Genomic DNA, 13,326 nt, shown 5'->3' on the forward strand with positions numbered 1-13,326 from the left:
TCTGCAAGGGTAAATTAAGCAAACAAATGACCAGTCGTTTAAATCACTGTTTGAAGTAATGGAATCTGATAGATGTTAAAATGTATGGTTACACAATACAGAGTCCTAAGGTGTCCATAGGAGCTGAGCTTTTTATTTTAAATTCTTCTCATGTACAGTATCAAATGTACTGTAATTAAACTGTGGGACTGAATGCTGGGGCCTAACCAATAATTATTGTCCCTGGCACATAGAAATTGGAGTAGGGTTTAATCATTGATAATGAAGAGTTACAGTGTGAAAAAACGGTAATTCAAGCAACTGCACAGTTTGACTGTATGGTATGAGTATCCGAGTACTATCACTCTCCATTGTTTATATGCTTTCAATCTTCCCCTCTTCCCTTTTCTCACTTCCTCTTCCCTTCTATTTTCACTTCTGTTTCCCCTCTCTTCTCTTCCTCAACTGAATCTCACTTCTCATCTCTTTGGTCCATTTTTTTTTACACCACTTTCTTTCTCTACTTTCCCTGCTGTTCTATTCTGTTTTCTCCTGCATCTGTCCTCCCTTTTATCCTTTGCTCCTACTCTCTTTTCCATCTTCCTTTTTCTGCCCATCGCCTCCCCTCCCTCCCACCCCATCCTCATCTCTCACCCAGCTGCCAGTAAGATGGATTGGAGTAGCTCATCTGGCACTGTGTCTACCATCTCACTTCTGTCACGCCCCCCTCTGCCCGTACCCCTCGACCCCTCCGCCCTGCCTCCCGCCCCTGCCGCCCACTCCCGACTCACCACTGGCCCCGCGGGCACCGCTCAGCAGCCACGACCCTCCCCCTATGCCTACCAAGTGCCAGCCTTTGTCCGCGCCCACCCACCTGCACTGCCCAAAATCTTCCAGCCCGTTGCTGGCTCAGGTACCGGCAGACTGACTGACTTACAGACAGACTGATTCACAGTGATAAAGCTGAACTAAATACATTTCAAGCTGAAATCCGCACAAGGTGAAACAGCGCAACTGTTCGCCCCCAGCACATTTGTTATTGTTTTGATGGTGAAACGTAGGAGATGAGCATCCAGCATCGTGGTAAAAAATTTTTTTGCAGTACATACTCTGCTGTTCTATCGCACGTGCAATGATGTCTGAGGGGGGGGGGGGGGGGCTGTCTTGTTTTGAATTGACTTCGTTGATGTAACATCACAAACGGACGTGGCAGTTTCACCAAGTACGGATTACAGCTTTAATCATAGGCTACCCCTATTGTAATAACTAAAAGGTCAAGTAGCAGCTTTTATTCAAGGTAAGGAGGGATACCCAAATGTTTGATTCTTTGAGTTTTGTTGTTTGGGTATTCTGACTCACGGGAACACAGTAAAGGGGTCATTACCATGTTATGCCATGTACAGTCAGGTCCAAAATTATTGGCACCCTTGAGAAAGATGGGCAAAAAAAGATTGTATAAAATAAATACAAATACTGAGCTATATTCTACATTTTTGGGAAATTATATTATTTTATACTAATAGAATTGCTCAGAGAAAGAGATTTTGTTTAACAAGTAAGCTTTTTTTCTATAAAAGATCGGGCTCAAAATGATTTGCACCCGTTTTCAATTGCTTTCAATATCTCACCTTGCGAGGATAACGGCACTGAGACTTTTTCTAAAATGTTTTGAGATGGGAGACGACATTGGGAGGGATCTTAGACCATTCCTCCATACAGAACCTTTCCAGATCCTTGATATCCTTCATCTGTGTTTATGGACTGACCTCTTCAATTCAAACCACAGGTTTTCGATGGGGTTCAAGTCCAGAGACCTAGATGTCCATTGCAAAAGGTTTTCTGTTCAATTAACCATTTCTTTGTTGGTTTTGATGTGTGCTTGGTGTTATTGTCTTGCTGGAACATCCACTTCCAGACAAGTTTCAGCTTCCTTGTAGAAGCAACTAAGTTTTTGGCTAAAATGTCCTGGTACTGGGTAAAGTTCATGATGCCGTTGACCTTTACAAAGGCCTCAGGACCAGTGTAAGCAAAATAGCCCCATAACATCAAAGAGCCACCACCATATTTTACAGTATGTAATGGGTTCTTTTCTGCATATGCAGAACTCAGCAAACTTTAGGCGTCATTTGCTGGATGACATGAAATTAGAGCTCTTTGAATTGAAGATAGCAGTCCATAAGCACAGTGTCACGCCCTGGCCAAAGAGAGGCTTTTATTCTCTATTTTGGTTAGGCCAGGGTGTGACTAGGGTGGGCATTCTAGTTTCATTCCTCAGTAAAGCTATAGCAAGATTGGGAAAAACATGTCGACACATTCCTTGAGGAATGAACTGAATGTCCTGAATTATCTTGAGTCTCTAGAGACACACAGGGGTCTGGAATAATTATTTTCTACACTGATCGAAATGCCAGGCATTACATGTTTATTGCAGAGATTGCCAGAGGTAATTGCTTAATTTCCATAGCAACTGCCTTAGCTCGCAGTGAGTTTCTTCATCAAAGCGGTGTCATACTGTATTTATGGTTTCTGGCGTTGGTCCATGACTGTTGCTAGGGAGGTGAGATCACAGTTAATAGTTGTGGAGTAGTTTAGTTTACTCAGGCCAGTTTCAAGAGAAAGCATGTTCTTTTTTACATTGAATTTTTTCTTTTTTTACATTTAGCCATGCTGAATGACACAATTGTTCTACTCTCTGCACTGGTCAAGCTTGATTCTAATTTCTCAACCCCTCTTTACTATGCTTTCTGTTTCTCACTGTCTGCCCTCTCCCTTTTCCTTCACTCCTCTCTTTCTTCCTCTACTCTCTCCTCTACCGTTTTCTCTCAGTGCCCATATCTGTAGGCCGGAGGCCCTGTGGCTTCCAGACTGACCCGGCCCTTGACCCTGCCAGTCTTGCTGAGGGCCGTGTGGCCCCTGGTCTCCCCACCTTCTCTCCATCAAGACCCCTCTCAGCCTCCTTCACTGGGCCTTCCTCCTCTTCCACCTCTCCTCTCTCCTCTTCACCCTCTGCCCCATCTGTCTTTCCACCTCCCTCTTTCTCTGATATTCCACAGACAGGTACTGCATGCACAGAAATTGATGGGATAGTTTCAAGGCATTTGTCATTCTTTTCAATTTACTGCATGGATGCAATTTGTCTTTGATTCTGTAAGTTATCTCTTTTGTCTGTAGTTGCTGTTCATCACCATCCTCTTTCCTTTCATCTTCTCTACCCCCCACATTCTTCTTTCCATCCTCCTCTCTTCTCTCAGCCACCTATGCTGCTGCTCGCACCAGTGCTTGGAGACCCCAGAGCGTCCCTTCCTTCTCATCCTCCTCCTTCTCTTCCACCACTATCGGCACCTCCCCTCCTACTTCCCAGCCCCTTCCTGTCCCCTGTCGGCCCAAAGCATACATCACCTCCCTGGCAGAGCCGGGCTCTGCCCTCACTAGGCCTACCAGCCTGCCCTCAGCCCCTGAGACAGGTACGACACAGGCATAAGGCAAAAGCATATGGAGTGATTTCAGTGCCAACAGAAATTATATTTAAATTCCAACATTTTGAATTTGTATTAGGATATTGAATTGAAATGTAATATTTTTGAATTTGTAATGCACAAATGTAATCATTTAATTCATAAATTGGACTTGTATTTCATGATCTGAAACTGAATTGAATGAATATTTAATTCAGTAAAATAATTCAATTACAATTTAATTTCATATTCAAATTCAATATTTATATATTCAGTTTCAATATGGAAGATATTTCATTCATTGTCTGTGTATCAAGTTTAAAAACTATATATTCAAGTTTCATATATTTAACTTCTCCAGTTTTCAAATTCAGTTCAGATTCAAAACCAGAGACAACATCCTGGTACTTTGCCAGCCAGGAAATGTGGAGGAGCACAGATAGAATCAAACGCTCTCTCTGGTAGCCAGAAGTTTTTGGCAGTTTCTGAATTTGTTTTCTTCCTATGAATTTGGCTCTAGCTATAAGCTACCTTCTGTTCCCATCTATGATGATCACAGGCCATGCAGGACACGTCAGAAACGATTGTCACAAAAACAGCAATTTGGCTGAATAGTTGAATAGCCCTCTCATAGCCCTTCTAAGGATACCCTTTTCACTCCCTATATAATCTTGCTTTTGTGACTGACTGGGTTCGAACCAGGGGCTAACACAGAGATGCAGGGGACCTGGTTCTAAACCAGTCAGTCATAAGAGCAAGATTAAATAGGGAGTGGAAAGGCTATGTCAGGGCTATTCAACTATATTCTTAAAAAAAAGCTCTTTACCTGACTCGCTTTTCAAAGATGGCTAGAATTGCACACATGTTGTGCTTTTGTAGGAAGCAACCACTCTCCCATTGTTGACTAGAAATTTGCTATATAGTGGCTTGCGAAAGTATTCACCCCCTTGGCATTTTACCTATTTGGTGCCTTACAACCTGGAATAAACATTTATTTTGGGGGGGGTTTGTATCATTTGATTTACACAACATGCCTACCACTTTGAAGATGCAAAATATTTTTTCTTGTGAAACAAACAAGAAATAAGACAACATTTTTTGAACTTGAGCGTGCATAACTATTCACCCCCCCCCCAAAGTTAATACTTTGTAGAGACACCTTTTGCAGCAATTACACTGATTTACAACGGTTGTGTTTAATAACAATAAACCACCGTCAACAGAATAATACAAAATAAATGGGTAAAAAAAACCGGTAAATACCAGCATACCGTGCACAAGCACTACAACAAACAATTACGGACAAGGACATGGGGGGGAACAGAGGGTTAAATACACAACATGAAATTGATGGAATTGGAACCAGGTGTGATGGAAGACAAAACCAATGAAAAGTGGATCGGCGATGGCTAGAAGGTCGGTGACATCAACCGCCGAACGCCGCCCGAACAAGGAGAGGGACCAACTTCAGCGTAAGTCGTGACAAATCTTTAAGTCATGCCACAGATTCTCAATTGGATTGAAAACACTTAAACCAACGGGTGCTTTAGCAGTATGCTTAGTGTCATTGTCCTGCTGGAAGGTGAACCTCTGTTCCAGTCTCAAAACTCTGGAAGACTGAAACAGGTTTCCCTCAAGAATTTCCCTGTATTTAGCGGCATCCATCATTCCTTCAATTCTGACCAGTTTCCCAGCCCCTGCCGATGAAAAACATCCCCACTGCATGATGCTGCCACCACCATGCTTCACTGTGGGGATGGAGTTCTCGGGGTGATAAGAGGTGTTGGGTTTGCGCCAGACATAGCATTTTCCTTGATGGCCAAAAAGCTACATTTTAGTCTCATCTGACCAGAGTACCTTCTTCCATATGTTTGGGGAGTCTCCCACATGCCTTTTGGCGAACACCAAACGTTTTTGCTTATTTTTTTCTTTAAGCAATGGCTTTTTTTCTGGCCACTCTTCCGTAAAGCCCAGCTCTGTGGAGTGTACGGCTTAAAGTGGTCGTATGGACAGATACTCCAATCTCCGCTGTGGAGCTTTGTAGCTCCTTCAATGTTATCTTTGGTCTCTTTGTTGCCTCATTGATTAATGCCCTCCTTGCCTGGTCTGTGAGTTTTTGTGGGAGGCCCTCTCTTGGCAGGTTTATTGTGGTGCCATATTCTTTCCATTTTTTAATAATGAATTTAATGGTACTTGGTGGGATGTTCAAAGTTTCAGATATATTTTTACAACCCAACCCTGATCTGTACTTCTCCACAACTTTTTTCCCTGACCTGTTTGGAGAGCTCCTTGGTCTTCATGGTGCTGCTTGCTTGGTGGTGTTGCAGACTCTGGGGCCTTTCAGAGCAGCTGTACAGTGCCTTGCGAAAGTATTCGGCCCCCTTGAACTTTGCGACCTTTTGCCACATTTCAGGCTTCAAACATAAAGATATAAAACTGTATCTTTTTTTGAAGAATCAACAACAAGTGGGACACAATCACGAAGTGGAATGACATTTATTGGATATTTCAAACTTTTTTAACAAACCAAAAACTGAAAAATTAGGCGTGCAAAATTATTCAGCCCCTTTACTTTCAGTGCAGCAAACTCTCTCCAGAAGTTCAGTGAGGATCTCTGAATGATCCAATGTTGACCTAAATGACTAATGATGATAAATACAATCCACCTGTGTGTAATCAAGTCTCCGTATAAATGCACCTGCACTGTGATAGTCTCAGAGGTCCGTTAAAAGCGCAGAGAGCATCATGAAGAACAAGGAACACACCAGGCAGGTCCGAGATACTGTTGTGAAGAAGTTTAAAGCTGTATTTGGATACAAAAATATTTCCCAAGCTTTAAACATCCCAAGGAGCACTGTGCAAGCGATAATATTGAAATGGAAGGAGTATCAGACCACTGCAAATCTACCAAGACCTGGCCGTCCCTCTAAACTTTCAGCTCATACAAGGAGAAGACTGATCAGAGATGCAGCCAAGAGGCCCATGATCACTCTGGATGAACTGCAGAGATCTACAGCTGAGGTGGGAGACTCTGTCCATAGGACAACAATCTATATATTGCATATATATATATATATATATATATTGCACAAATCTGGCCTTTATGGAAGAGTGGCAAGAAGAAAGCCATTTCTTAAAGATATCCATAAAAAGTGTCGGTTAAAGTTTGCCACAAGCCACCTGGGAGACACACCAAACATGTGGAAGAAGGTGCTCTGGTCAGATGAAACCAAAATTGAACTTTTTGGCAACAATGCAAAACGTTATGTTTGGCGTAAAAGCAACACACCATCCCCACTGTCAAACATGGTGGTGGCAGCATCATGGTTTGGGCCTGCTTTTCTTCAGCAGGGACAGGGAAGATGGTTAAAATTGATGGGAAGATGGATGGAGCCAAATACAGGACCATTCTGGAAGAAAACCTGATGGAGTCTGCAAAAGACCTGAGACTGGGACAGAGATTTGTCTTCCAACAAGACAATGATCCAAAACATAAAGCAAAATCTACAATGGAATGGTTCAAAAATAAACATATCCAGGTGTTAGAATGGCCAAGTCAAAGTCCAGACCTGAATCCAATCGAGAATCTGTGGAAAGAACTGAAAACTGCTGTTCACAAATGCTCTCCGTCCAACCTCACTGAGCTCGAGCTGTTTTGCAAGGAGGAATGGGAAAAAATGTCAGTCTCTCGATGTGCAAAACTGATAGAGACATACCCCAAGCGACTTACAGCTGTAATCGCAGCAAAAGGTGGCGCTACAAAGTATTAACTTAAAGGGGCTGAATAATTTTGCACGCCCAATTTTTCAGTTTTTGATTTGTTAAAAAAGTTTGAAATATCCAAAAAATGTCGTTCCACTTCATGATTGTGTCCCACTTGTTGTTGATTCTTCACAAAAAAATACAGTTTTATATCTTTATGTTTGAAGCCTGAAATGTGGCAAAAGGTCGCAAAGTTCAAGGGGGCCGAATACTTTCGCAAGGCACTGTATATATACACTGAGATCATGTGACAGATCATGTGACACTTAAATAAAGTCCATCTGTGTGCAATCTAACTAATTATGTGACTTCTGAAGGTAATTGGTTGCACTAGATCTTATTTAGGGGCTTCATAGCAAAGTGGGTGAATACAAATGCATGCATCACTTTCAATGTAACAGACAAACAAAAAAACGATTTGATTCGATCATAATTCCCTCAGTTGAGCGAAACGTTGATATTGTTAACTAAAGGGGAAATTAGAAAGTTGAGTGAAGTTCAATCTCATCCTTTTCTGGGTAGGCTGATGTTTCTTCTGGGCTGCAGTCCAGTGCTCAACTTAGAGGGAACATTGCATGTAGCCTAAATCATGTGCAGTAGGGTTCCCCACATCACTACGTATGTTACTCCTGTATATCAGACAACGTAGGGACTATCCTGTTGACTGTTTTCTCTCCCTCTGTTTATTCCAATCTGAATACCCTTTCTATTCCAATATATTTTCTAACCACCCATATACCATCCCTCTATTTCTCCCTATTCTCCTCTCTCCTGTCCCTCTTTCTCTCAAACTTGTGCCTTATGTTAATCCCTTGTTTCCTCCCTCCCTCCATTCTACCCCTTCTCATCCCTCCCTCACAGTACCCTGGCAGAGTGAATGGAGACCGCCCAAATCCCAGGCCCCTCTGGCCCAGCCAGCCCTCTCCCCCAAATTTCTGCACCCCTCTCCCCCTGACCCAGTGGAGCCTGTGACCCTAGAGCAGACAAAGCGGACCATGGAGACACCATGTAATCCTGCTTTCTCTCAGCTTGATTCCTACATGTCATTCTCCCTTGATGTGTCCCACTCTTCCATGTTGCAGTCTCCGCTCCCCTTACCTCCCCCTGTGCTAGCCTCATCTCCTGCATCCTCCTCTCTTCCCACCCCTGATTACGCATCTGACCCAATTGGAGCACCTTACCGCACTCTTGTGTCCTCATCCCCCCCCCTCGTAACCTCTGGCTCTGATGTTCCTGTCCTCACCCCTGCTTCTGCGCTGGCCATCGTCTCTGATTCTTCCTCATCCACTCCTATTGATGTTAACCCTACTCCCATTACCTCTGATGACCCAGCCCTTGCCCCAACCGCCACCCCTGACCCTTCCCTATCCTCTACCCCTGATCTTTCCTCTGATCCCACTGTTCCCACCCCTGGGCTTCTTACTGCGTCCGACTACACCGCTGCCCAATGTTATGACCCTGCTCCTGGTCCCTCCCCTCATGCTATCGGCGCTTCTCCGTGTGATGCAGATCCTGCTTCTGCCACTGTCTCCCAGTCAGGTACAGATCTCAGTGAGATTGAGCCCAAAGCATGGACATTGGAGAAATGCTTGCCTAACCAGTCTACACAATTGTACTTTGATCCAAACTGGTTGAAACGCTTATGAATCAAATTCTTTCCTCTTTTTCCTCCCTTCTCCTTCTCCCCCCTTGTCTTTCTTTCCTTGTCTTCCATGTGTCCTCTCTTTTCTCTCTCTTTCTCACTGTCAACCTCAGTCCCCCCTGCTGCGCTCCAGACTGCAGAATGGATGCACCAGGTGGTTCCCACCATGGTCCACCCCAATTTGAAGAGGCTGGTCTCCCCTCCTCTGGAGTTCCCCCACACACCCTCTCTTCTCACCCCCTATCCTGTTCCTTCTCCTGTGCTCTCTGCTGGCTCTCAGACTCAAGTCCGCACTGCCCCCCTCCCAGCACCAGTCACTACTCCCCAAGAGATAGGTATACAACCTGAGGCGACAATGTCCTCATGTTTAATAATGGGGACATTCATGATAGAAAGCTATGATGATAACATGTATTCCCTTGTCAATCTTCACATGAGAACACTTGGCCCCTAGCGAGTTGTTTTGGTTGTAAACAGTCTCTTGCTAATTGTTGTTGATTGTACGAATTTTAGGTTAGCATTAAATGTGTTTCCTTCATTCGTTGTTGGTTATTGATCACGTCACGGCTGCCAAGCTAACTCTCCCGTTAAGATAATCAGGTCTAACCTTGTCCTGTCTTTTCCCTTCTAGAGTTTCAGAGGCAGTTGAGCACTCTGACAGAGGAAGAATACACCACTGCCACAACTCCCAGTGAGTAGGACCTTAAGCAACCACAATGCCTTTTAGGAACATCCCTAAATCTATACACAGGGACAAATCCTAACTTGAGAACTGTGTACTTAACTTAAAATTATAGGGCTCAGATCTTCAAGTCAGGATTTGGCCCCACAGCCAAGACGGTGTGTACTGATGCCGTCAGAATAATCTTCATGATGTTCTCCTCTGTCATCCCTTCTAGCCCGCACTGCTGGAATGATCAGTATTGCCAATCAGAGGCCAGACCCATCAACATCCTCACTTGACCCATTGGCTAAGCCCTTTGAGACAAGAGCTTATGCGAGAAGATGGGGCGCAGACTCAATGTTTGGAATGGAGGTTGTCCAGGGAACGGCAGGGTGAGTGAATTCAAAGGTTACACAGCTACAGGGGGTGGTGCTCATTATTTATGCTTGGAATGGCTGGTTTGGTTTTAACCTGAACATCTTCATTCAATGTCGATGGTGAGCATGGTCTGTTTTTTTGTTGTTATTTTTTTGCATGATGGAGTTTTGTCAGTAAGATGACACAGTAAAGGCTACTTTGAAAGACAACAGTATGGTAAATTGAACGTATTGATAACTGTGACGAGTGAATTTCACATTCATACTAACTTGAAAAGGCCTAAAACTATTTAGTGGTAGGTCAGGAATACAGTAACCATCCGACTTCAAGGAAATGTCTTGTGTAACAATTCTTCTTGTCAATGCTGTGGTTTTCCTAGTTTTGCTGTAGTCTGTGTACTCTTCTTATTAGTTATAATGGTGACATAGATACAGTGTCTTGGATAACTGTCTGAGTGAGTTGTGTTTGAGTCTAAGGTAGCTGTCGTGTTATTGCACAAAAATCTTGTGCTGTCTGCGATCAACATTGCATCAACACCACTGCACTGAGGCTAGGTAACACGGTCAACATTGATAAATCCATGATAATCGAACATTTCAATAAGCATTTCTCTATGCCTGGCCATGCTTTCCTCCTGGCTACCCTAACCCGGCCAACAGCTCTGCACCCCCCGCAGCTACTTGCCCGAGCCTCCCCCAGCTTCTCCTTCACCCAAATCCAGATAGCAGATGTTCTGAAAGAGCTGCAAAACCTGGACCCATACAAATCAGCTGGGCTAGACAATTTGGACCCTCTCTTTCTAAAATTATCCGCCACCATTGTTGCAACCCCTATTACCAGTCTGTTCAACCTCTCTTTCGTATCACCTGAGATCCTTAAAGATTGGAAAGCTGCCGCGGTCATCCCCCTCTTCAAAGGGGGTGACACTCTAGACCCAAACTGTTATAGACCTATATCTATCCTCCCCTGCCTTTCTAAAGTCTTCGAAAGCCAAGTTAATAAACAGATCACTGACCATTTCAAATCCCACCGTACCTTCTCCTCTGTGCAATCCGGTTTCCGAGCTGGTCATGGGTGCACCTCAGCCACGCGCAAGGTACTACACGATATCATAACCTCCATCGATAAAAGACAGTACTGTGCAACCGTCTTCATCGACCTGGCCAAGGCCTTCGACTGTCAATCACCGTATTCTTATCGGCAGACTCAATAGCCTTGGTTTCTCAAATGACTGCCTCGCCTGGTTCACCAACTACTTCGCAGACAAGAGTTCAGTGTGTCAAATCGGAGCGCCTGTTGTCCAGACCTCTGGCAGTCTATATGGGGGTATCACAGGGTTCAATTCTCGGGCCGAATCTTTTCTCTCTATATATCAACAATGTCGCTCCTGCTGCGGGTGATTCCCTTATCCACCTCTACGCAGACGACACCATTCTCTATACATCTGGCCCTTCTTTGGACATTGTGTTAACTAACCTCCAAACAAGCTTCAATGCCATACAACACTCCTTCCGTGGCCTCCAACTGCTCTTAAACGTTCGCTGCCCGCACCCGCCCGCCCGACTAGCATCACTACTCTGGATGCTTCTGACCTAGAATATGTGGACAACTACAAATACCTAGGTGTCTGGATAGACTGTAAACTCTCCTTCCAGACTCATATCAAACATCTCCAATCCAAAATCAAATTTAGAATCGGCTTTCTATTTCGCAACAAAGCCTCCTTCACTCACGCCACCAAACTTACCTTAGTAAAACTGACTATCCTACCGATCCTCGACTTTGGCGATGTCATCTACAAAATAGCTTCCAATACTCTACTCAGCAAACAGGATGCAGTCTATCACAGTGCCATCTGTTTTGTTACCAAAGCCCCTTATACCACCCACCACTGCGACCTGAACGAATTGCTCAAATCGCTGAAGCTGGAGACTTACATTTCCCTCACTAACTTTAAACATCAGCTATCTGAGCAGCTAACCGATCGCTGCAGCTGTACATAGTCCATCTGTAACTAGTCCACCCAATCTACCTACCTCACCCCCATATTGTTTTTATTTACTTTCTGCTCTTTTTGCACACCAGTATCACTACTTGCACATCATCATCTGCTCATATATCACTCCAGTGTTAATCTGCTAAATTGTAATTACTTCGCTACTATGGCCTATTTATTGCCTTACCTTCTCACGGCATTTGCACACACTGTATATAGACTTTCTTTTTTTTCTATTGTGTTATTGACTGTACGCTTGTTTATTCCGTGTGTAACTCTGTGTTGTTGTTTGTGTCGCACTGCTTTGCTTTATCTTGGCCAGGTCGCAGTTGTAAATGAGAACATGTTCTCAACTAGCTTACCTGGTTAAATATAAGCAAAATTGTTGGAAATGAAATAAGAATTTGTTCTTAAAAACTTACTTGCCTAGTTAAATAAGGGTAAAATGTAAACATTTTAAATACATAGAGAGATCTCTGCTCGTCTTGGCCCAGTGATTGTCGTACATGATTTGCTTTTTTTGACTGAGCGCTTGCTGGTTGTCTACTTTGTGTGCAATTTAGTAGTATGCTAACTCTAGAAGTATGCCAAGGAATTAAAGTAAAAGATTGTGCTTGTGCCCTTACAGTAGCACCTCTGACCGTGCTTGATATGGGGAACCTTGCCTGCTTTTCACTGCGTTGTTGCTATGGAGATGCAATCTCCCCCCTCCCTTGACCTCTGAACTCTGACCTTGATTTGTTTGTCCCTCAGACCTGAGAGCATGACCCCTCACCTGCCCTTTAGCCCCCGAGCACCCTCTGTTCCGGGGCTCCAATATTTTGAGATGCCAAAACCGATTGCAAAATGTCAGGCAGAGGAGAGGTCAATCAGGGCACTCCCAGTTCCAACACCCCAGCAACCTCTCCCTTTTGCACCCATGCAAAGGCCTGGCTTACCTGAGCCCACAGTCACATCCATGAAGTCACTTGACAGAACGAGGAGTCACTTGAACAAGATGTCCATGCAGATAGGGACACCGTTAGCCAAACCAGAGCCTGAACAGATTGTGACAGTAACCAGTGGGCAGCAGAGGATGATGGCCCCGCCCGCCCACCTCACTGAGTTGCAGACCACACGGCTGTACAGAGTGTCGCAGAGGGGTCTGCCAAAGGAGAAAGACCCAAAGAAAGAGCAGGGGCAGACACTGGTCCCTAAGAAAGATGCTCCTAAATATTCTCCCAAAACAACAAGAGGTTCAAGATGTTCAAAAGAACAAGGGGTACCCATGGATTGGGGGTAAGTGTGGCATGGTGCACAATCACTACATACCCCTGTTCCTCAATGTGTCAGTCATTCAACTAGTTCTAAAACATGTTAGCATGTCCTGAAGACATTTATGTACCTTTATAGGTACTTATGTACCTTTATAGGTTTGCATTTCAATAAATATTAAGGGCTGGTCCCACTA

General features: G+C 44.1%; 1 protein-coding gene across 27 annotated transcripts in view; it reads left to right on the plus strand.

Moving 5' to 3' along the window:
• LOC110531861 (EH domain-binding protein 1) overlaps nucleotides 1–13,326 on the plus strand; it is a 67,875-nt gene that overhangs the window by 24,909 nt on the left and 29,640 nt on the right. For 6 of the 27 annotated variants that reach the window (XM_090183979.1, XM_036987746.2, XM_090183983.1 and 3 more), the window contains 2 exons: nucleotides 9,470–9,529; nucleotides 9,738–9,894. In XM_090183979.1, coding sequence (XP_090040105.1) covers nucleotides 9,470–9,529; nucleotides 9,738–9,894 — 217 coding nt within the window. Of the gene's footprint in view, nucleotides 1–637; nucleotides 893–2,805; nucleotides 3,037–3,230; nucleotides 3,444–8,057; nucleotides 8,736–8,951; nucleotides 9,174–9,469; nucleotides 9,530–9,737; nucleotides 9,895–12,629; nucleotides 13,155–13,326 lie in introns of all 27 variants that reach the window. The other 21 variants (XM_036987738.2, XM_090183965.1, XM_036987743.2 and 18 more) reach the window with 8 other exon arrangements.

Source organism: Oncorhynchus mykiss, chromosome 9 (genome assembly GCF_057628025.1).
Source record: "Oncorhynchus mykiss isolate SJ-2025 chromosome 9, ASM5762802v1, whole genome shotgun sequence".
NCBI classification, from domain to species: Eukaryota; Metazoa; Chordata; class Actinopteri; order Salmoniformes; family Salmonidae; genus Oncorhynchus; species Oncorhynchus mykiss.